Source organism: Carcharodon carcharias, chromosome 16 (genome assembly GCF_017639515.1).
Source record: "Carcharodon carcharias isolate sCarCar2 chromosome 16, sCarCar2.pri, whole genome shotgun sequence".
Taxonomy (NCBI): domain Eukaryota; kingdom Metazoa; phylum Chordata; class Chondrichthyes; order Lamniformes; family Lamnidae; genus Carcharodon; species Carcharodon carcharias.
Genome location: NC_054482.1, coordinates 115,845,955 through 115,869,973, shown reverse-complemented (window position 1 = coordinate 115,869,973; position 24,019 = coordinate 115,845,955). Strand labels below are relative to the sequence as shown.

Here is a 24,019-nt window from a genome sequence, read left to right as displayed (position 1 = left end):
CGGACCTACTGATCGGACGAGGTGAAGAGGGGTGAGGGGAGGCTTCTGTGGAACACCGAGCATGGACCTTTTGGGTTGAGTGGCCTGTTCCTGTGCTGTAAGCTCTCTTTGTACGCTTGTATGCAGACCAATGTCCTAGCCCTGGCCTCATACCTTTCTCCAATTTCTCTCCTACCTCCCCTCATTCCCTCTCTAAGTTTATCATTAGATAATGGTGTCCATTAGAAACACCTCCTATTCTTTTGACCTCACTTCCACTAAACCGCTGACCTCCCCCAGCTTCACTCCCCAGACCCCACGCGAGTTGATATTTAAAACAGTTCCCTCTCCTGAGATTCTTCCCCGTCTCAATACAATTGTGTCCTAGATTATTTATGTGGCATTGCCATATTGAATGTGCTATTTTCCTTATGAACAGCACAAATTATTTAAATTACAGAGTTAGTATCATTCCTAAGGCTAAGAACATATTATCCTTCATACACGCAATAATAGACGAGGAAAGACCCCCAGTGCATCTAGCCTGCCCATGCAATTACGATTTTAGTGTATCACAATAGATACACAGGGCAAAATCGTCCCAGATTCACACTAACTGCAGTAGCGGGCGGGTAAAATGACATTTTACCCACTGGCCACAATGGCGGCTTTTCACATCGTATTGTCCCAAACCCACCGCATTACTCATGCATTCCCAGGATACATGCTGTTTCCATGGCGGGCAGGCTCTCAGTCACCCGCCACACTGTCACCTCGCCGCTTCATCACGTCAGGTACCACATTTAAAGTACAGCCACACTCAGTCCTTCCAGCCCAGGACGACAGCAAAGAAGACATGGGCCCAAAAGGCAAGAAGACTGCAGCCCTCGAGCGCCTTTTGATGCTGTGGAGGCTGTTGTGATGTCCTCTAACCCCCACTCTGGCTGCGGGAGGGGCAGCAATCTCACCACTCCCGCTTGGTAGGTGATGGCAGTGGTGGTCAGTGCCAATGCTGCACAAGAGAGGTTGGCCATCCAATATAGATAGAGGATGAATGATCTCATCTGTGCTGCCATCTCATCTCTCTAAACTCACACTCAAGCCCATCACACATTCACTGGCATCTCACTCACTGCCAGCTCACTGGCATCTCACTCACTGCCAGCTCAAGGGACATCACCACCCACTCCCTCACACACACCCTCACATCTCCATCTGGCCTCACCTCCTCTGGAGGCTGCCTCCTCAGCCCACACCATCTTGAGGCCACTTGCACAGATCAACATGTGCCCCCCACACACTCACCCTGGGATACCCCCTTCCCCAGTACAGCCCCCACCCTGCAGCCTCTTCCCTTGCCTAAGACCACTTCCTCCCCCTTCCCCAAGCAAAACCTTGCCCTGCAGCTGTTGAAAAGCCGCCCACATGTGCCTGGTCTGGTGGGTAGAGACCTGCCCGTGAGCATCCCCTAACAGTGATGTGGTGCTGCCTGTGAATCCTGGCACTGAGTCTGTGAGTGCTCCCCGAAGCAAGGTAGGCAAACACACCTCGAAACCCCGAGGGAGGTGCAGCTCACTAAGTGCACACCTTATGTAAACTGTTGTGAAACACGTCAGAGTGTTATCCCGCCGATGTGGGTGGACGATCCTGCGGGGGGGGGGGGGGGGTTGAGTCCGATGGGCTGGCCTTATAATGATATTACCATGAGGTCCCCGATGTCCAATAGTGGGGAACACGGCCGCTATCAGCGGGCAGAGCGGACAGAGCGCACGATGTCGTGAAACCAATGTTTGGCCTTCACGCCATATTGTCCGCTCACGTCACTGATCACACCCGACACCAGTGGACACAGAAAATCTCGGCCACACTCTTCAACCCGCCCAGAACTACGTTATCTCCCGGGAGAGGTGAAAATTCAGGGGATAAAGAATACAGGCCTTTTTGGCAGGAAATATTTGTGATCATGGAAACTTACTTGGCAGAAGGAGGCCATTCGACCCATCCCGACAATGCTGGCTCTTTGACAGAACACTCATAGGAACCTAGGACTTAGGAGCAGTAATAGGCCATTCGACCCATCGAACCTGCTCCACCATTTGATAAGATCCTGGCTGATCTGCTTGTCACCTTGACTCCACTGTCCTGTCTGCGCCCCCCCCCCCCATAACCCTTGACTCCCTTCCCTAGCAAAAGTCTGTCTAATTCAGCCTTGAATATATTCAACGACCCATTCTCCTCCGCTGCCTGGGGAAGAGAATTCATTACCCTGGGTGTCTGGATTACTAGTCCATTACCACTACACTACTGTCTCCGCTCACACTTGGTCCCATTCCCCACTTTTTTGTCCATTACTCTGTAAATTCCTCATCCTCAAAAACCTGCCCAACTCCCTCTTAAAATTATTTATGGATTCAGTTTCTGTCATCTTTTCAGATGGAGTGTTCCCAATCCCAACGACTGTGTGAGTGAAAAAAAGTCACCATTCTCCAATGATTTTAAATCTAAGACCTTTGACACACTTGCCAATGAAAACAGTTTTTCTTGACATATTCTATCAAAACCTCTCCCCATGTTGGAAACCTCTACTGGGTCACCTCGTAGTCTTCCCTGTTCCAAGGAGAACAGTCCTAACTTTTTCAACCTCCCCTCATCACCGAAGTCCCTCATCCCTGGTAACACCCTGGTAAATCTCCTCTGCACCCTCTCTGAAGTGAAGGGAGTTTCGTCTCCAACCCCCCCCCACATCACCACCAAGATTATCAAAAATAAGCTGGGAGATCACTCTTGAGTTCGACAACTCCTTGTTGTACCTCCCTCCTGTAGGAGGCGACCCCTGCACCAGCTTAAACAGGCCCAGCTCTCGCCTGGAGGAATTCAGCGGGGTCAGTTCAATGTCAATCTTCACCTTATTCTGTCTCTGCCTAGGGTCATTGTGGATGCTTGGATTGCATTTGACCTGGGTCATAGGAACCCTCTCAAACTTATTGCGACTGCTTAAAAATGGACAATGCTTTCTTCTTTCAGGGTCATCAAGGGTCGCAAGGACCTCAAGGACCCCCAGGACCTAAGGGAGGAAAGGTAATCCTTTAGTATTGTGTCAGTGAGCAGTGATGTTAAGATTCATGTCCCAACTGCTGAAGGTTTGTACTTTTTGAAAGCATTTCTAGGGTAAAATAAAAATAACCAAAATTAGGAACTTGAGCACAAAAATTAAAACTGCTGGGTAAAATATTTTGGCTTTGATTTCCGAAACGAGAGCAACAATAACTTACATTTACATAGTACCTTTACCCTGTAAAACATCCCATGATGCTTCACAGGAGCATAAATCAAACAAATTTTGACAGTGCATCTTGTAAGGTGATACGAGGGCAGGTGGGGCAAAAGCTGGGTCAGACAGGTGGGTTTTGAGGACGTCTTAAAGGAGAAGTGAGAGGTCCGGAGAGCTGGAGGGTTTTGGTTAGGGAATCCTCATGTCTAGGGCCCAAGCAGCTGAAGACACAGCTGCCATTAGTGGAGTGAAGTTAATCAGTGATGCACAAGAGACCAGAATTGGGGGAGTGCAAAGGTCTCGCAGAGTTTGTGTTTGCGCCTGCTTACACTGTGCTTTATGAACTGATTGGGGCTTGACAGGGTAGATGTTGAGAGGCTATTTCCCCTTCTGGGAGAGTCTAGGACCAGAAGGCATAATCTCAGAGTAAGGGGTCGGTCATTTAAGACAGAGATGGGGAGGAATTTCTTCTCTCAGAGGGTGGTGAATCTGTGGAATTCTTTACCGCAGGGGGCTGTAGAGGCTGGGTCATTAAGTACATTCACGGTTAAAACAGACAGATTTTTACTCAGTAAGGGGATCAAGGGTTATGGGGAAAAGGCAGGAAAGTGGAGTTGAGGATTATCAGACCAGCCACGATCTCATTGAATGGCGGAGCAGACTCGATGGGCCGAACGGCTTACTTCTGCTCCTACATCTTATGGGGCTATTACCAACGTATCCCATTGTTTTCAGTTAAGATAAGAGTAACATGTCGCAGAAATTTAAAGATATTTCTTAATTTATGCGACATCGATGCTATTTGCCTGTTATGAATTACTATTGCTTGATGTTAATCACAGTCTATGCCCCTTTCCTTCACTCACAGGGCTATCCAGGAGATGACAGTGGTGTAATTGGACTCCTTGGGCCTCTAGGTGAACCAGTAGGTCATGCTTTTCATAGCAAATCATGTTAATATTTGAAAGCCGTGGCTTCATGTTGTCTTTCAGTGTATGTTCCTTCACATCACCTGAATTTTACTGGATGAATTTCATTGCACAGATTTGATAATGTGGACAAATATCATATTCCTGGTGGTACACTTTGCCCAACATTAATAGCGTGTGAATTGTGACTCTCCGTGTGGTAAATTCTCAGCCACATGAGAAAGACAGTTCTCCACTGAGTGGAGCATGTTGCAGAGCAGAACTCCATCCAAGAGCTTATCATGCTGAGTGGCCACAGAAAAATCTCTCTCATACCCAGAGGCTGGGTCACGATGGCCAAACTTGCAGAGGAAATTGTTAACAATTAGAGAATCACAGAACATTACAGCACAGAGGGAGGCCATTCAGCCCATCGTGCCTGTGCCAGCTCTTTGAAAGAGCTATCCAATTAACCCCTCAGCTCCCTGCTCTTCCCCATCACCCTTCAGTTTTATCCCCTTCACATTTTTATCCAATTCCCTTTTGAAAGTTATTATTGAATCTGCTTCCACCGCCCTTTCAGGCAGCGCCTTCCAGATCATCATAGCTTTCTCCCCGTCCCCCTTTTTGCCAACGTGCATGAGTACTAAATTCACCTCGAGATCCTTTATCTTCACTGGGGTATTCTTTGCTTTAAACCATTTTTGCAATATTCGAACAAAGGACAGAATTTAAAAGCAGGTAAATGCAAGCAAAGGCAGAAATGAAATTGCCAAACAGCTGTCGGCTTTTGTCAAAAGTGCGCAAAATAAGAGCAGGAAATGCTGGAAATACTTAGCAGGTCTGGCAGCATCTGTGGAGAGAGAAGAAAGCGTGAATGGTTCAGCTTGATGATGGACGATTCAGTTCTGACAAAAAGCCAGTGGTAGCAATTCTTTCTCAACTGCAAGTCATGTAAAGGAACATTGTGCTGTGGGCTTAGTTAGAGATGTTTGTTATGTTCTGAACAATTGGCAACAGTTCACTCCAAATAACTCTAAAGATAGCACTGACTCTTAATCTGTTTGCATGTTTTCTCTTAAGAGGTTATAAAAGAAAACTTGGAGGTTACCTATCAAGCTAGCTTCATATAGACTTACCTCCCCAAGGTAAGGTAAGTTCTATTAAAGGGCTTTGCTTGTTGGATAACCTTGTCAATCCACACCAGGCCATCCTTTGACTTTGTAAATTAATTTTCTTCCTTCGTCAAATGTAAAATCCAAGCCCAGTATGGTGAGCGGACAAATTTCTACACAATTTCTACCACTTCAAGCCTTGTGCTAATGGGGAGAAGGCATGTGTGCCTGAGACGCGACATGTAACGTGTCGACTTTGTCATCTATAATTGACAAGTTGCAGCCAAATGGCAGACACGTTTGTGTGGCCGTCTCTGGTGTCGCTCAGACAGACTGTTTTAACACAGTTGTGTAAACTTCCAGATCCTGGGCAAATTTGGAATTATGCTAAAGAGGTCACGGGTGCAACTACATTGAAGCAGAGGACATACCACCAAGAATGAAATAGTGCTTCATCTCAAAAAATGGATATGGCACAGTTGGACTTACGATGCGCTGATAGGGCGAGATGAAGAGCGATGGGAGGGGACCAGTATGGACCAGTTGGTCCAAATGGACTGTTTCTGTGCTGTAAACACTATATAATTCAATGTATTTTTAGCTACATAATCCAGAAAACAATTTAGATTTGGTTTAGAATTTACTCAACCATCCAATCCATTTTGAATGTAGCTTTCTATGAAAGATGAACTCAGTGGCCTGAAATGAATGACGTTGGACATTTCTACTAACCTATGTGATTTCCTGATCTCCAGCCATTATCTCACCATTAAATCTTTGTTATGAATAGTTAGATCATTGACATCAGTTAGTAGCAAAGTGGCAAAGTGCACAACACTAAATCATGTAAGAGGGCTCAAGATCATTCATGACTTGACATCGACTCACTGAATACCAGTGCTTAGTGCTAATGACACCGTGGTTAACATTGCAGTGTGAATGTCATGGATCATCAATAAAAATGGAACAAACTGACTCTTTGTACACAATGGCTGACCTGAAGTTGAGTTTCTACTTGTTAGATAAAATTTAAGATATTGTGAAAGAAAGACAAACATGTAAGTAAAACATTAGAACAGGTCAGGGTCAAGGTTTGTGTCCCAGGTGTTTATACAAATACACAGAGTCCAAGCAACAAATTCATTGAATTTCAGACGTGAGTTCAACTTAGAGAGTATGACATGCTAGCCATCATCGAGATAGATATAGATAGGTTGAGTGAGTGGACAAAAATCTGGCAGGTTGAGTATTGTGTAGGAAAATGTGAAGCTGTTCACTTTGACAGGAAGAATAAAAAAGCAAGACATTGCTTAAATGGAGAACAACTGCAGAATCCCAAGTTGCAGAGGGATCTATGTGTTCGAGTGCATGAGTCACAAAAGCTTAGTATGCAGGTACAGCAAGTAATTAAGAAGGCTAGTGGGATGCTATCCTCCATTACGAGAGGGATTGAACATTAAAGTAAAGATACTATGCTTCAGTTGTACAGGATATTGGTGAGACCTCATCTCGAATACTGTGTGCAGTTTTGGTCTCCTTATTTAAGAAAGGATGTAAATGCATTGGGGGCGGTTCAGAGGAGGTTCACTAGATTGATACCTGGAATGAGTGGGCTGTCTTATGAGGAAAGGTTAGACAGACTGGGTTTGTTTCCACTGGAGTTTCGAAGAGTGAGGCATGATTTGATTGAAGATTATAAGATCCTGAACGGTTTTGACAAGGTAGATGTGGGTGAGTCCAGAACTAGGGGGTACTGTTTTAAAATTATGAGTCGCCCTTTTAGGACAGAGATGAGGAGAAAGTTTTCCTCTCAGAGGGTTGTGTGACTTTGGAACTCTCTGCCTCCGAAAGCAGCTGAGGAGGAGTCATTGAGTATTTTTAAGGCAAAGGTAGATAGATTTTTGTTACACAACGGAATCAAAGGTTATCGGGGGTAGATGAGAATATGGAATTCGAAATACAAACAGATCAGCCATGATCTTATTGAATAGCAGAGTAGGCTCAAGGGGTCGAATGGCCTACTTCTGCTCAATATTTCGTATGCTCGTATGAGACATGGCTGCAAAAGTCAGGACCAGGGCTAAATATACCAAGTTATACAACCTACAGGAAAGTTAGGAAAATGGTAGAGGGGAAGGTGTAGCAGTAGTAATTAAGGATTAAATCACTTCAATGATAATATCCTTGTTTTCAAGTCCCTCCATGGTCTCTTTCCTCCCTATCTCTGTAATCTCCCCAGCCCCATAGTCCTTCAAGATATCTATGCATCCCTGTTCTAGCCTCTTGTGCATTTCCAATGAGAATAGCTCCAACATTTGTGGCTGTACCTTCAAGGCCCTTAGCTCTGGAATTCCTTCCCTAAACCTCTGTCTCTCTACTTCTCCTCCTTTAAGACATTCCTAAAAACTACCTCTTTGACCAAGCTTTTTGTTACATGACCTAATATCTCATGTGTCTTGCTGTCAAATTTTGTTTTATAATCGCTGCTGTGATGTGCCTTGTGACATTTCAATACATTATCGGCGTATATAAATACGTTGGTTTTGTTGTTGAGGGGACGAGAGGTAAGTGGGCATTAGAGATTTAAGGGTATAATTAAGAAATAGAAAAGGATTTAAGACTGGACTAGGAGTTGTGTATAGGCCTACTTGTAGTAGCTATGAAGTGGCAGAATGTATAAATGCAGAGATTAGACAAGCATGTAGTAAAGGCAGAATGGCTTTGATTGAGGATTTTAACTTTTATATAGAGTGGAATAAATAGACCAGCACATTTCAGAAAGATAGTGAATTTCTTTAGTGTTATTAGGATAGTTTTCTGCACAATATGTCCTAGAATTACTAAAGGGCATGCCATATTAGATTTAGTAATAGCAAAGAGCCAGGTTTAGTTGACATCCTAACAGTGATCAAATTGCAATTATCAAATGATTGAGTTTCAATCTTGTGTTTGAAAGAGTTAAATGCAAAACAACTACTTCTAGATTTAGGTACACTGACCGGTGAACTGAGGGTGAGACTGACCACTGTAAACTGGACAAGTCTCTTTATGTGCAAAATGAATATAAGTGGGAATTAGTGTTCAACACAGAATTTAACGTGGCACAGAACAAACTTATAGGGCAGGATCTACACTTGTGAAAAAACAGCCACGGATTACCAAAGAGGTAAAGCGAAAACATAAACAAAAAAGCGTACAGAAGTAGCACAAATCTTGGTGAGTGGGTGAGATACAAAGAACAGCAAAAGGCAGTAAGCTTCTAATGTGTGGCACTTTATCAAAGGCCTTTTGGAAGTGAATGTACACCACGTCCACTGGATTATCCTCATCAACTCTGTCTGATACTTCATCACAAATCTCCATCAATTTAGTTAGACACGATTTGCCGTTAACAAAATCCACGCTGGCTTTCCTTAATTAATCCAAAGTGACTGTTCATTTTATCCCAGATTATTGATTTTAAAGGTTTTTGTAGCATGGAGAGTAAACTGACTGGCCTGTAGTTGCTGGATTTTAGCTCTGGTCCTGGCCATGGTCTTGTAGCCATGTCTTGCTGATGGCTAGCAGGTCATTTGAATTAACGTCTGAAATTCAATGAATGTGCTCCGTATATTCAGTGTATTTGTATAAAGAACACTCATCTGGGACACAAACGCTGACCCTGTGCTCCTGTCCTAAGGTTATATTCACATATTTGTCTTTCTTTCATAATACTTTTAATTTTATCTAACAATTAGAAACTCGATTTCAGGTCAGACATTGTGCACAGAGAGTCAGTTTGTTCTGTTTTTGACCAGGGGCGTAACAATTGCAATTCTCCAGTCCCCTGGCACCTAAGGAGGATTGGCACAACCTGAACCCTCCCTCACCCACTGGCCTGACGGGTTAGATTTAATTTGTTGTAACTGCCTCCTAGAAATCACGGTTTTGGTATACGTTGTAGTTGTGCAGTGGGTTTTCTTAGCATCAGACTCACTGACGAAAAGAGAGAACTAGAAGCTGAGATTAGGGAGATTGAGAAAACTCTGGGGAATTATAAGAAACTGAGATAGGGATCAGTGAGGAGGAACAATATCATATAACAAGGGGCTTATGAGTTAACTGAAGAGACTGGTTTGTTTCCTGGAATCTTTCCTTTTGAGGCATTCATCCCTGATGTGTGGCGGTTTACATGTGTTTTCAGTTGGTTACCCCAGCAGAGCAGGAAGCTGAAATACAATCAGAAAATGCTGGAAAAGCTCAACAGGTCTGACAGCATCTGTAGAGAGAGAAACTGAGTTAATGCTTCGAGACTGTATGACTCTTCTTCAGAGTTAAAGAGAAGTAGAAATGTGATGGAATTTATACTGTTTACAGGGGGGTGGGGGGGAGGTGGGGGGTGGAGCAGGTAAATCAGGATAGAAGGTCAGTGATAGGTGGGGGCTAAGGAGAGTTTGACAAAGATTTCATGGACAAAAAGACAAAGGGAGTGTTCATGGTAGTGGTAAGGGCTGAAGGAGGTGCCAATAGTGGTGTAAAGGTAAGAAAGCAGAATGTGTGAGAAATAGAACAAGGGTCAGCGCTGTAAAAGAACAACATGGAACAAGTGACTGATGGCCCTGTTGGGGGTGGGATGGGGTGGGGTGGGTGGGAGAGGGCATTGGTTGGGGGAAAAGGTTAGAAATGGGGTTTTTAAAAAGAGATAAAAAGGGGATAAAACAATCAATAAATAAATAAAAATAAGAACAAGTGAATAAAAAATAAAAATACATTTTTTAGTAAGGGATTTAAAAGGGGTGAAGATAGAGGAGGGAGCTCATGGTCTGAAGTTTAGGCACTTTACAGCTTTCCAGACTCATCATTGAGTTCGACAGCTGAATCTGGAAGGCTGTCAAGTGCCTAAGTTTCAGACCGTGAACTCTCTCCCCTATCTTCACCCCTTTTTTATTTAAATTTATTTTTTTCACTTGTTTTTATTTTTATTCATTTATTCATTGTTTTATCCTCTTTTTTTATCCCTTTTTCCCCACCACATTCCCCCCCCCCGACTCTACCCCACCTGTTACTTGTTCTTTCACAGAGCACTGACCCTTGTTCTGCTATTAACACATTCTGCTTTCTTACCTTTATGCCACTATCAGCACCTTCTTTAGTCTTTAACACTACCATTAACACTCCTTTTGTCCATGACATCTTTGTCAATCTCTCCTTAGTCCTCACCTATCACTGGCCTTCTATCTAACTTCACTTGCTCCACCCCCTTAAACAGTATAAAACATCCACAGGATTTGGCTTTTATATTAGAGCAGAGAGCAGCTTGGTGGTGCTGTGTTACAGTCCACTCAGGGCATTTGAGTTGTTGTGGCAACATGCACTTTTAAATATCTGTCGTAGCCTGGAGCTGTGGATAGTGATGGTTGAGGCTCCAACTTTCTTTCCATCACATGGATGACTAGGAATCTCTCCCACTCTTACCGCCTGCCAATGGCATGTGTTGGGAACATTTACAGGTCGATACTCAACCTGTTTCACCACGTTCATAAACGCATCTTACTTGGTCATCAAGTCCTGGGGTGGGACTTGAACCCAGAGCTTCTGGCTCAGAGGCAGGGATGCTACCCACTGTGCCACAAGACCCCCTGTACATTAGGTTTTGTGGGGTGTTGGTGCCACTGCTGTTCCCAGCCGGATGGGAGGTGATTTAGCTGATCCCACTCTCAGCCGTGCCTGGAGTCTGTGCTGCTGCGAGTGTTTGGGATTTATTTCACACAAATAATTTATGTAACTATCCTCCGCTCACTGCTTTTTGCTGGAGACAATAGCCAGCTTTCCTTGGAAGAAGTTGTTTGGTCATGGTTCTGTTTGTTGAAGTCCCTTTTTGCTGCAGAGGCTTTTCTTAAATAGACTCTGTAGACTGGTTGCTGCAATGAACTGTTTAAACAGACTCTGTTTGCGGAGTAAAAAAACTTTGTTTGCTGTAATATAAGGCCGTATTTTATGCCCTTTGAAGTTGGCATTTAATTGGGTGGGGACCCTGCCACTTTCCTATCTCCACCCGGATTGTCCATGGTGGGCAGGCTCGTGGTCAGACTCTCAACTCCACCACCAATTGAGGTCCTTAAGTGGACAATTAATCCGCTTAGGGGCCTCATCCAGCCATTGCTGGTATTAAACCAATGTCAGGCGGCCCTGTTGCCACAGGGGGAACCATGACAAGCAAATCTTTGTAGGTAACAGCTCCCGGGAGTGGCAGTTTGGGGGGACCTCATTCAAAGGCCGGGTAAAGGCAGGGAGGGATCCAGTGAGAGCCACCCCACTTCCCTTGGTGCTGACACCCTTACACCCCCTCCCCTGTATCCCCCACCCCATGAAACCCCTCCTGCCACCACTTACCTCTGGCCTGGGTTGCTCCATGATCCTGGACCTCCAGTGGGTGTGTTTCCTGCAACAGCCACCATCTGCCTCATCACGCTGCTGAACGAAAGAGCCTTTTGATTGGCCGGCAGCTCTCAGTGGGCGGGACTTCCTGCCCCCGTGGTCCTGATCCTTTGGAAGGCCTGCTGTTAATTGCTTGATTGGCTCATAATTCGGAGGGCCTAACCCAAAGGAGGCAACGCGGATCCCTCTCTGGATCTCCAGCTCTCCGGATCTCCAGCCGGCTGTCTACTGCCCCACAGCCTCCCAAAGATTCACCCCATAAACTCTGTTTTCCGTGAGTCCTGATGTCACTCCCTCCCTGCCTCCAACTCAATGGATAACACAGCTGCATCATGAGACACTCATGAGAACAAAAGAATTAGGAAAAGAGGGGAACCAGATGACCTCTCGAGCCTAATCGACCATTCAATGTGGCTTCAGAGTTACTCATTCCTGGTGTGCAAGTCTCATACACCCACTAGGCCCTCTCCAGTAGCTGGGCCTTGTGGAATCCAGAAAGATTTCCCTGGATCCAATATAAAAGCAGCTAAAGATAGAAGAGTGTATCTGAAACAAGCTTTTGAATCAGGAAGGATTTGATGTTTTGGGAAGTTTTTAATGGTGAACTGATAGCTTTAAAACTCAAAACATAGCATGGTCCTGCCCTGCATTCCTGGTATTGAAAAGCAATTGCAATTGAAGTTAAAGGATGGTTCTTCCTCAAACATTGAGGAATTCAATGATGGCCAAACTAACAGCAAAAGAAATGTCTCACTGAGAATGATTTAATCTCAAATGATTGGGTACGAGAGACATCTTTACACTGTATATGACAGATTGTTCCCTTTGACAGGGCTCTGTGGGTCCACGTGGAGATCGGGGTGAGCCAGGAGATGAAGGATACAAGGTAATTTCTTTATATCGCTCTGAATTCTAGGGGCCACGGGCTGCAATCGGTGGGAAGTGGTGTCCCACAGGGAGTGGTGCCGAGATCACTTTCACATAAACGATATGGACTCAGCAGCTGGATGTACAATCCATTAGTTTGCAGGCAGCATCTAACTGGGGAGGTACAAAGGAGGACTGCATCAAAACACAAAAGACATTAATAATCTTGCGGCTTTGGGTGTGTAATTGGCAAAGGAATTTCGATAAAGATGAATTCTCAGAGGAGGAATAAGTAGATCACAGGATCCTTTGATGATATGGTGAAATAGAGAAAAGGAACAATGGGATTTAGAATTACACACACACACGCAAATCATTTCAAAGAATGATGCATATTGAAAAGACTTTAGAAACAAGGAAAACATGGAGGTTCATTTCTAGAGGGATAGATAGCAATGACAATGGAGAGGTTATGTTAAACTTGTGGGTAACCTTGGTTAGACAACACTTGGCAACAGTGTTGGTCTCCATTTTCTGGAAAGGATATAGAGGTGCTGAAGAAGAACAGAAAGGTTATAACCATCAGGAAAGATTTGTACAGGAGACTTCTTTTCTCTCAGAAAGAGAAGACGGAGGGCTGACCTGATAGAGACCTTTAATATTATGGAAAGGTTTGATAGGGTGAGCATAGGGAACTTTTGGGGGAGACAAAAATAGGGGCCTTAAATGTAAGATAGTCTTTAATAAATCCAATGGGCCATTACTCCAGGAGTGGTGAAAATTAGGAAATTGCTACCACGAGGAATCACAGAGTTGTTACAGTGCAGGAGGAGGCCATTTGGCCCTTCGTGTCTGTACTGGCTCTCCGAGTGAGTAACTTACTCATCATTTCCCCGGCTTCTCCCCACTAACCCTGCACTTTGTTCCTTTTCAAATAACAGCCAAATGAGATTGAGGTGAGTAACAGATGCATTTAAGGAAAAGCTAGGTGAGTACAAAAGGGATATGTTGATAGGGTTAGCTGAAGTAGCATAGGAGAAGCTTGTGTGGAACATAAACACCTTGGTCTGAGTGCTGCAAGTTGTTTGTAATCCTGTGTAATCACCGTTCACTTATTCTACAACCATTACAACAATGTCAAAAGCATGTTCGAACACATAATGAGAGACAGTAATCCTTGGGATGGACTAACTCAAATTCTGCTCCTATTGTAAAGTGCTCTCAGATTTCTATCTATATTTATGGGGCCCTCATTCTACAAGTTCATGCATTCACAGAATCACAGTGCAGAAGAGGCCCTTCGGCCCATCGAGTCTGCACCGACACGTGAGAAACACCCGACCTACCTACCTAATCCCATTTACCAGCCCTTGTCCCATTATTCCATGAAAAGTATAAAGTTGACCATAATGATTGTGAGGAGAAATATTTTAATATTAATTCTAGACTTGAATGCGGCAACAAAAATTGAACTGAGTAGATAATAAGTGTTTTACTACTGTGCCTAATTTCCACAGGGTTATTCAGGTTTACCAGGACCTAGAGGAGCTGCTGGACAGCAAGGAGCACCGGTATGATGTTTTAAACCAAAACATTTGAGCAGTTAATGGTTCTGCACTTCATATCAGCCCTGACTCATCGGTAACATTCTCACCTGAGGAAGAGGGTTAAGGGTTCAAGTCCCACTCCAGAGACTTGGGCACAAAATCCAGGCTGAGAATTCAGCGCAATACTGAGGGACTGCAACACTGTCAGAGGAACAGTACTGAGCGAGCACTGCACAATCAGAAGGACAGTACTGAGCAAAGCCCTGCATGGTCAGAGACAGCAATTCTGAGGGAGTGCTGCACTATCAAAGGGGCAGTACTGAGGGAGCATTGCTCTGTTAGAGGGGCAGTACTGAGGGAGCATTGCTCTGTTAGAGGGCTAGTTCTGAGGGAGTGCTACACAAGCAAAAGGTGGCACCTCTGAAGGAGACGTTAAACAGAGACCCTGTTTCCCTGCCCAGGTGCAAGTGAAATATCCCACATCCACTGTTTCAAAGACGAGTTGGGGAGTTCTCCCTGGTGTCTTGACCAGCATTTATCCCTCAACCAATATCACCGAGACTGATTATCTGGTCATTATCACATTGCTGTTTGTGGGAGCTTGCTGTGCGCATGTAGGCTAATGCATTTCCCTTCAGTAAAATAGCACCTTCACTTCAAAGAAGTATTTTTGTTGGCTGTGAAGAACTATGTGGAAGCTGGTACTTAAATTCAAGTTCTTCTCGCTAATCCTCCAAATCCATGTCAGTGTAACATTTCTGTTTCCTCCATTCAGGGAAATCCAGGTGAACTAGGAGAACAAGGGCCAAAAGGAGAAGAAGGAAGTAAGGTATGGACATCAGACAAAACTAATTTATTCTACTGGTCTTTGGTCGGTTGAGTACAAAGCTGATGTCAGGTGTCAGTCGTGGTCAATAGGCAGCACTCTTGCCTTTAAGTCAAGAGATTGTGAGTGTTAATTGTATGCCAATTGTGGAGAGCATTAATTGGGGTTTCACTTGATCAGATATGAAGAGATTCTTAGTGAAACTGGGGAGTGGTTGAGTTAGGAATCATACGCCTGTCATGTTTGTTATGATCTTCATAGAGACAGGGCAGGATATTCCCCCCATCGGGGGCAAAGTTGAACGGCGGGCGTACACAGGCGCGCTTCCCATCGGCGCCCCCCGATTGGGAGCACGGCGCCATTTTACGTGGGCGGGCCAATTAAGGCCCACCCATCGTGACGTCTGCAAAGAAATGCTATGCGCCCCCTGTGCAGGTGGAGGGGGGAATCCCAAAATTGATGGTGCGCTCTTTCACGCATGCGCACTAAAGAGCGCACTCACCTCCCTGAGGCTAAGTGCAGCCTCAGGGAGATCGGCTGTTCCGTGACAAATATTAAAAATAGAGAAAAAAAAATTCCTGACATATCCCCTCATGTGACACTGTCACATGAGTTGGGACATGTCCATCATTTTTACAAAAACTTTAATAAAATTTTTTAAAACCTACATGAAACCTCATCCCACCCATGGATGAGATTTCATGCCTTTTATAATTCCAGCCGGGGCTCCTGGTCTGCCCGTTAACCTTAAGGCTGGACGGGCAGGTCCATTAAATAGCTAAATGACTCTGTCAATGGCCCTCAATTGGCCATTGACAGGTCGGCGGGCACACAGCTGATTTTGCTGCGCTCCCACCTAGCGGAAAATCTAAATGGGGCGCGGTGACGTCAGGAGTTCCGCCCCCCTGCTCGCCGATGGGAAAATCCTGCCCTTAAAATAGAAATTGGAACTTTCAATGAATAGCTGCAAGGATGACATGACAAGATTTCACTTTTTAGGAGTTTTACTGTAGCAAACAGACGAAAAGCACTATTGACTAAACACTATTTTTATAGGCAACTTACTTTAAACTGTAGAACAGAACATTCCCCTTTTACTTTTAACACAACTGAAAAGCCCACTTCACATGTATACTTTACACCGTGACTTAATCACTCATTCTATTTTCCCCTGGTCCAAATCCAAACCGATTCTTAGCTCCCGAGGTTTTACTTCTGTTCCTTTCCTTTCCAAGCCTGGTAACTTTTAACCCCAGAACTGTCTCTCTTGGTGAGGGTTTTTTTGCTGGCAATTCTCCCTTCTAGGATAAGTTAGGCAAATCTTCCAGCCTTGTTTCGAATCCTCATGAATTTGGTCTTTTTAATCCAAATGTAATCTCACCCCATATTTCTACACAGTGAACCAGAGGTTTTTGACCCCTGGCTGCTCCCCCTCTCCCAGATGCTAACAGACTGCCTGTGTATTTAAGTTTTCAGGAGTACCTGAGAAACCTTTCCCCTCTAAAACCCCATCTCCATGGCAATGTGAATCACATGGACCCTGAATCCAGGTAGAAATGCTGATTCTAGCTTTTCTCCAGACCTCAACTCTATTTTATCTTGGAAGCAAATGGACAGTTTAAAGCAAAACCATTTATAACCTGACACTCTGAACGCCTTCCCGGGACTCTGAAGAGTAACAGTCTAACCGCTGTAAACACAGGTGCTGCTGCCATTGCCTCCAGGTCTGGATACCTTACACCTTCTTTCCAGTAAAACAACCCTTTAACCTTTAACAGCCATGTCGCCTAAGCCTTGTGTTAGGCAGGCTTCAGAACGGGTCACATGCCAATATTCATCTCTCAATTAATCTCATTAAACCCTGATTATCAGCTCATCATGACATTGCTATTTGTGGGAGCTTGCTGTGTGCAAATTATTTGCCACATTTTCTACACTACAAAGCTGACAACACCTGAAAGTACTTCTCTGGCTGCAAAGTGCTTTGGGACATAAAAGGCACTATAGAAATGCAAGTCTTTCTTTTTATTGTTTCGGCACACAAGTGTTAGGGTAACATTAGGCAGCTTAATGAATATGATGTAATAAATAAATACTCACACACGCACACACTCACACATATATAATATATGATAAATATACTACCTCTGTTGGCCAATGGACAATACAAATATGCTAAAAACAAAAAAACTGCGGATGCTGGAAATCCAAAACAAAAACAGAATTACCTGAAAAAACTCAGCAGGTCTGGCAGCATCAGCGGAGAAGAAAAGAGTTGACGTTTTGAGTCCTCATGACCCTTCGACCCTTCGAAACGTCAACTCTTTTCTTCTCCGCCGATGCTGCCAGACCTGCTGAGTTTTTCCAGGTAATTCTGTTTTTGTTTTGTGATACAAATATGCTAGTTCTGTTACCGTGTTCAAAGCATCAGGAGAGCTTTTATTCACCAGATTCTTGAAATAACGTTCACTGTTCCAACGGTAGCAAGCTTGACCGGCAGCAGCTAAACCTCTGCATGCAGCAACAACAACAACTTGCATTTCAATAGCGCCCTTACTGTTGCAAAAGCGTCCCAAGATAGTTCGCAGGGGCATTATCAAAGAAAATCAGAGATTGGTTAGAACGTGGTATTCGATATCACAGTGAGTGGTTGAGGCAAATTGTTTAGATGCATTTACAGGGCAACCAGATAAGAACGTGAGAGGGAAAGGAAGAGGAGGAAGTGTTAGTCAGGTTAGATGGTGAGAGGTGACAGGAGACTTCTTTAAAGTATAAACACTCGCCTGGACCAGTTGGATCAAATGGCCTGCTTCAGTACTATATATACTGCCTGACTATGTAAATGTTAACACTGAGCCGCACCAAGATTTATTCAGACAGGCGACTAAAAGCTTAGTCAGAGAGAGGTCAAGGAGAGAGAAGTGGCCGGGAGGTTTAGGGAGGGAATTCCTGAGCATGTGACTGAGGTGGATTTATACATGCTGCTCTGTATGGGTTCTGCCTTGGCCATTAGACTTTTTTTTTTATTCATTCGTGGGATGTGGGCTTCACTGGCTGGGCCAGCATTTATTGCCCATGCTGAGTTGCCCTTGAGAGGGTGATGGTAAGCTGCCTTCTTGAACCGCTGCAGTCCATGTGGTGTGGGTACACCCACAGTGCACCACCTGGAAGTTCCCCTCCAAGTCACTCACTATCCTGACTTGGAAATATATCACCGTTCCTTCACTGTCACTGGGTCAAAATCCTGGAACACCCTCCCTAACAGCACTGTGGGTGTACCTACACCACATGGACTGCAGCAGTTCAAGAAGGCAGCTCACCACCACCTTCTCAAGGGCAACTCAGCATGGGCAATAAATGCTGCCTCAGCCAGTGAAGCCCACTGTCCTGGACAGTGTCAAGCTCCTTGAGTGTTGTGGGAGCTGTACTCATCCAGGCAAGTGGAGGGTATTCCATCACACTCCTGACTTGTGCCTTGTAGGTTTTATGGAGTTAGGAGATGGGTTACTCATCGCACGATTCCTAGCCTCTGACCTGCTCTTGTAGCCACAGTATTTATATGGCTAGTCTAGTTCAGTTTCTGGTCAATGGTAACCCCAGGATGTTGATAGTTGGGGATTCAGTGATGGTAATGTCATTGAACATCGGGGTGATGGTTGGATTCTCTATTTGGAGATGGTCATTGCCTGACACCTGTATGGTGCGAATGTTACTTGCCACTTGTCAGCCCAAGCCTGGATATTGTCCAGGTCTTGCTGCATTTGGACATGGACATGGACTCTAAGGAGTCGTGAATGGTGCTGAACGTTGTGCAATCATAAGCGAACATTCCCATTTCTGACCTTATGATGGAAGGAAGGTCATTGATGAAGCAGCTGAAGATGGTTGGGCCTAGGACACTACCCTGAGGAACTCCTGCAGTGAGGTCCTGGAGCTGAAATGATTGACCTCAAACAACCACAACCATCTTCCTTTGTGCTAGGTATGACTCCAACCAGTGGAGAGTTTTGCCCCTGATTCCCATTGACTCCAGTTTTGCTAGGGCTCCTTGATGCCACACTCGGTCAAATGTTGCCTTGATCTCAAGGGCAGTCGCTCTCACCACACCTTGGGAGTTCAGTTCTTTTGTCCGTGTGTGAACCAAGACTGTAATGAGGTCAGGAGCTGAGTGACCCTGGTGAAATTCAAACTGGACACCAGTGAGCAGGTTATTGCTAAGCAAGTTCCACTTGATAGCACTGTTGATGACCCTTGCCATTACTTAATTGATGATGGATAGGTGGTAATTGACTTGGTGGGATTTGCGCTGCTTTTTGTGTACAGGACATACCTGGGCAATTTTCCACAAAGCTGGGTAAATGCCAGTGTTGTAGCTGTACTGGAACAGCTTGGCTAGTGGCGTGGTAAGTTGTGGAGCACAATTCTTCAGTACTATTGCTCCAAGCTACATAAGTCTGAAACCAAATTGAGTAGGAACTTAAAACAGGAGATACGATGCTGACTTGCTCATTCAAGGAAGTTAATGTCCAATTCAGGCCGGAGCCCTGCACACTTGCATATCCCGGGTTTCCAACTTGGCGCTGGGTGTACTTTCAGGATGAGGTGGGGGTTGGATGCTGGGGCAGGGAGGGGGAGTGCGCATTGCATAACCAAAATCAATCCTTAAAAGGAATACCTCTGCCCAGAAAAACAGGCAGGGGGAAGGGCAATTTCTCCAGTTTATTTGTTCCAAAATCCTTCCTCCTTCTATCAACTGTGAACATTCATGTCAAGTGGCAAGAAAATCAATTTCAGGCTGCTTATGTCATTTGGCAACTTGTTTGAACTCGACCAATGGGGAGTATGCATAACAAAACCATCCAGACAGTGAAAGCTTAATGCGCAAACATCTGGATATCCTGTTTTTGCAATAAAATCCACAGACTCTCTTGTTCTTTAACACGTAATAACCATTGAAGTAGTGTGACTGTCTTCAGTCTTATCGCACAGTGCAGTGGTACGGAAGAAGATGTCATTGCCTTTGAGTTTCATGATATGTTTCATAAATCTCGGAAGCAGGCCAGCTGCAATACTATTTACGTGTTTAAAGAAAGATCCTAACTACTTGGCTTTAAAAAGGAACATCATTCATTGAGGCTTCGTATTGTGAGCTAAATCTGTCCAGGAGACTCAAAGCCTATTTTTTGCAGAATCGGAGAATGATACAGCACTGATGGAGGCCATTCAGCCCATCGTGCCTGTGTTGGCTCTTTGAAAGAGTGATCCAGTCAGTCCCCACTCCCCCCTGTTCTCTCACCATAGCCCTGCAGGTTTCTCCCCCTTGAGATTTTATCCAATTCCCTTGTGGAAGTTATTGAATCTGTTACCACTGCCCTTTCAATTAGCATGTTCTATATTACAACAACGCACTCTGTGTAGGGGGAGGTGGTGGTAGCATAGTGGTATTGTCACTGGGCTAGTATTCCAGAGATCTTGGGTAATGCTCTGGGGACTTGGGTTCAAATCCCATTATGGCAGGTGATGAAATTTGAATTTAGTAAAAATCTGGAATTAAAAGTCTGATGATGACTGTGAAACTATTGCCAATTGTTGTAAAAATCCCGTCTGGTTCACTCATGTCCTTTAGAGAAGGAAATCTGCTGTCCTTACCCAGTCTGGCTTACATTTGCCTCCAGACCCAAAGCAATGTGGTTGACTCTGAACAGGAGCAATAAATGCTGGCCTCACCACTGATGCCTACAACCCATGAACAAGTATAACTAAAACCACCTAATCTCCCCCTGTCATTCCTTTGCCAATTATCTGGAATCTGTGTGCCCTTTTTCTTCATCTATTCATTCAGGGGATTTATTGCCCATGCCTAATTGCCTTTTGAGAAGGTGGTGGTGAGCTGTCTTCTTGAACCGCTGCAGTCCATGTGGTGTAGGTACACCCACAGTGCTGTTAGGAAGGGAGTTCCAGGATTGTGACTCAGCCACAGTGAAGGAACGGCGATAAATTTCCAGGTTAGGATGGTGAGTGACTTGGAGGGGAACAAGTTGCTGGGTCTTCAGACAATGGAAACGGTTTCTCTTTATTTACTCTATCAAAGCCCTTAATGATTTTTAAACGCGTCTATTAAATCTCCCCTTAGCCTTCTCTGCACTGTGAAGAACAATCTTAGCTTCTCCATTATCTGGACTCAGTGCTAATGACCATATATTGATAGCAGTCAATGTGTTCCATTTGTCTTCAAGGCTGTTGTGCAAGGGAATAGCAAGTACTTGCATTATTCTATAGAATTAATCCCAATTTGTTTTACCAAAAAAAAAATACTCAAAATGCATTTTGTCAATTTAAGCCTTTGAATTGTCGGCAATAGAGAAATTGACAGAAATGTTTAAATCTTGATTCTAAATTTTTCAAGCAAAAAAAAACCGGGGAAACATTTTGATGTGTCACCACAATATTATAAACATTTGTGGGGTTTCGATAATGTAACCAGGGCTAAAACATTCCCATTTCAGGATTTAAGGTAAAAGAACCAGAAGAGAAGATCCGTGGGTTGTTGTGACCTGGAACGTGATGTTTGAAAGAGCGGTGGAAATAAATCCATGAGTAGCTTTGGAAAGCTGCATTAAAAACAGAAAAGGCTGGTTCACTCAGCCGGCCAGGCAGCATCTACAATGGGAGGAATGGGCTAGTGAGTCTTCATCAGAACTGGAAAAGGCTGGATAAATATTTGGAGAGGTGAAATTCGCAGGGTTGCTGGGAAAGAGCAGGGAGGGGAGTGGGACTAATTAGTTAACTCTTTCAAAGAGCCAGCACAGGCACGATGGGCCGAATGGCTTCTTTCTGTGCTGTATAATTCTATGATTCTATACGTATTGATGGGCACGGGAGAACATTGATTAAATTACGTGCTCACTCATTCTAAATCTCAAAATCTTTGTGAGATGTTAATCCTGAGCTCTCTGTAATGTTTTCAGGGTGAAAAGGGGGCAAAAGGATCTTGTGGTGAACCAGGGAAAGCAGGCTTGCCGGTGAGTAGCCCTCATTCCATCTATACCATGCAGACGTCTTTAACCCTCAAACACCTGGGAAACTACTTCCTCTCCGTCTCATGAAATAGACTTGGAGAAAAGAACAGCTTGAAAGAGCATTGTTTAATTTGTACAGGAGCTCAGCTACTTCCAGGACAATCTTTATACCCAATGGCTCATTTCCGCCACCCCCCCCCCCCCGCCCCCCTCCCCCTAACTTTCACTCTTAAGCTACCGTTTTCCCCTAGCGGTAGCAGAATGTGCAACAATGGACAATCCAACATGGACACCGTTCTCACGTCACTCAATCCTGCACCTGGTGATCAAAACCGCCTCAGCTAACTTGCTAAATTGGTGACCTCATACACGCATTAGTGTAGGAAGTAGGGATTTTTTTTTAAACATTACTCATGGAGGTAGGCACCCCTGATCAGGCCAGCATTTATTGTCTGCATCTAAATTTCTTTGAGAAGGCGGTGGTGTGACATCTTCTAAACAAGGGAATCAGTATGTAATAGTCAGGTTACCGGACGAGTATTTGCGATGAGACTGGAATATCTACCTCGGAGGTGGGAAGCTGCCGTTCCCAGTGGGCCTCAGGACCTCGGCTCGTGCTCCAGCCGGGAAGTGGCTGCACACGCACAGTTCATGTCGTTCCATGTCTCCAGCCCTGTGTGCCTGCGCAGAAGTAAAGAGGTGAAACGGTGCCGGACTGCAGGTCAACTGACCTGAACCGGAGTGCCGTCCCCAGGGAGCAGGTCATGGGGAGGCAGACAGGGAGAGGTCCCAGAAGAAAGTTCCAGGCAGGGAGAACGACAGGGATCATAAAGAGGCCCCACAAGTAAAGCTAAAAGAAGGGAGCAGAGCAATAGGCTCTGTGTTAAAGAGAGAGCTGTGAGGGGCAGACTTGAAGTGAATTGTACTTAAGAGAAGCCCTGGAGATCCGAGGAGGCAGCCGAAGGTTGCTGGCACCTTACTGCGGGCCTTTTAGAGCGATGGTGTTCTGCTTGGCATGGCTGAAGGTCGGAGAGTGTGCTCAGAAGGTGAAGCCTGAGGGCACTCGGAGATCCAGGGAAAAGGACTCTTGGAAGGTGAGACTGAAACCCTGGAGGTGAATCTTTGTTGAAGCCGTCCGAGTGGGAGTGATGTTTGGGAAGAGTTCAAAGGCCAGACCTTCAAATGTGGAGATTGGAAACACTCATAAGAAAGACAGACTTTCAGTGAAACTGATTGGCTCCCAATGTGACAAACATCTGGGTGGGCTGTTGAGAAATCCATAGAATCTGCATTGGTCATATTTGTCATTTAATTTGGAGTGTGGTATGTCTGACCACAGTTCTCCTGATCATTCACTTGTACTGTTTACCTGCCCTGAACATTAGAGTATAAGGTAGATGTGGTCAATTATTTTCTCTTTCCTAAAAAAGGAAAGATATACCAGGGCTGAAGGGATAGTGAATACTTGAATCACTTTCTTGTGAATATATTGAGATATTTCCAACCTTTTTGGCTGGTGTGATATAGTTCTCTTTTCTTGTTTTAATAAATATTTTATTCGTTGTGTTATAAGTTTATTAGCAGTCTCCTGGGAATTTGTTCAGTATCTTTCCTCCACAGTTTCAAAAAAGATAAAAGTTAGGATCCATCAAGTCAGGTTTCACTCTGAGATTTGCCTTGTCCAGTATTAACCCCAGCTGGGATTGTAACATATTCCAGAGGCCCAGACTAATGACCTGGGAACACGAGTTCAAATACAGCGCAGGTTGGGAATTCAAATTGAGTTAATTAATTAAATATGGAATAAAAAGTTAAGGCCAGATTTAATGCTCCCCACTGGTGGATTTGAAGATGGGCCGGGGAGGGGGCACAGGTAAAATCCAGCAGGTGGCTTTCTCGCTCCTGACCTGTCTGAACTTTAATGGGCGGGAGAGACATCAGGAGACCCGCCTGCCCTGAGGCTCATTGAGGCTCTTAAATGGCCACTTAAGGGCCTCATCTGCACCCACTGGTATTATACCCGTGTCAGGGAGAGGTCACGTCATATGGGAAGCCGGCCAGACTTAGTTG

General features: G+C 44.7%; 1 protein-coding gene across 1 annotated transcript in view; it reads left to right on the top strand.

Moving 5' to 3' along the window:
- The window catches only part of LOC121289422 (collagen alpha-1(XXIV) chain), a 615,168-nt gene that overhangs the window by 550,597 nt on the left and 40,552 nt on the right, over positions 1-24,019 (top strand). Inside the window, exons 40-45 of the mRNA XM_041208885.1 lie at positions 3,004-3,057; positions 4,119-4,175; positions 12,523-12,576; positions 14,075-14,128; positions 14,880-14,933; positions 21,899-21,952. Coding sequence (XP_041064819.1) covers positions 3,004-3,057; positions 4,119-4,175; positions 12,523-12,576; positions 14,075-14,128; positions 14,880-14,933; positions 21,899-21,952 — 327 coding nt within the window. The remainder of the gene's footprint in view (positions 1-3,003; positions 3,058-4,118; positions 4,176-12,522; positions 12,577-14,074; positions 14,129-14,879; positions 14,934-21,898; positions 21,953-24,019) is intronic.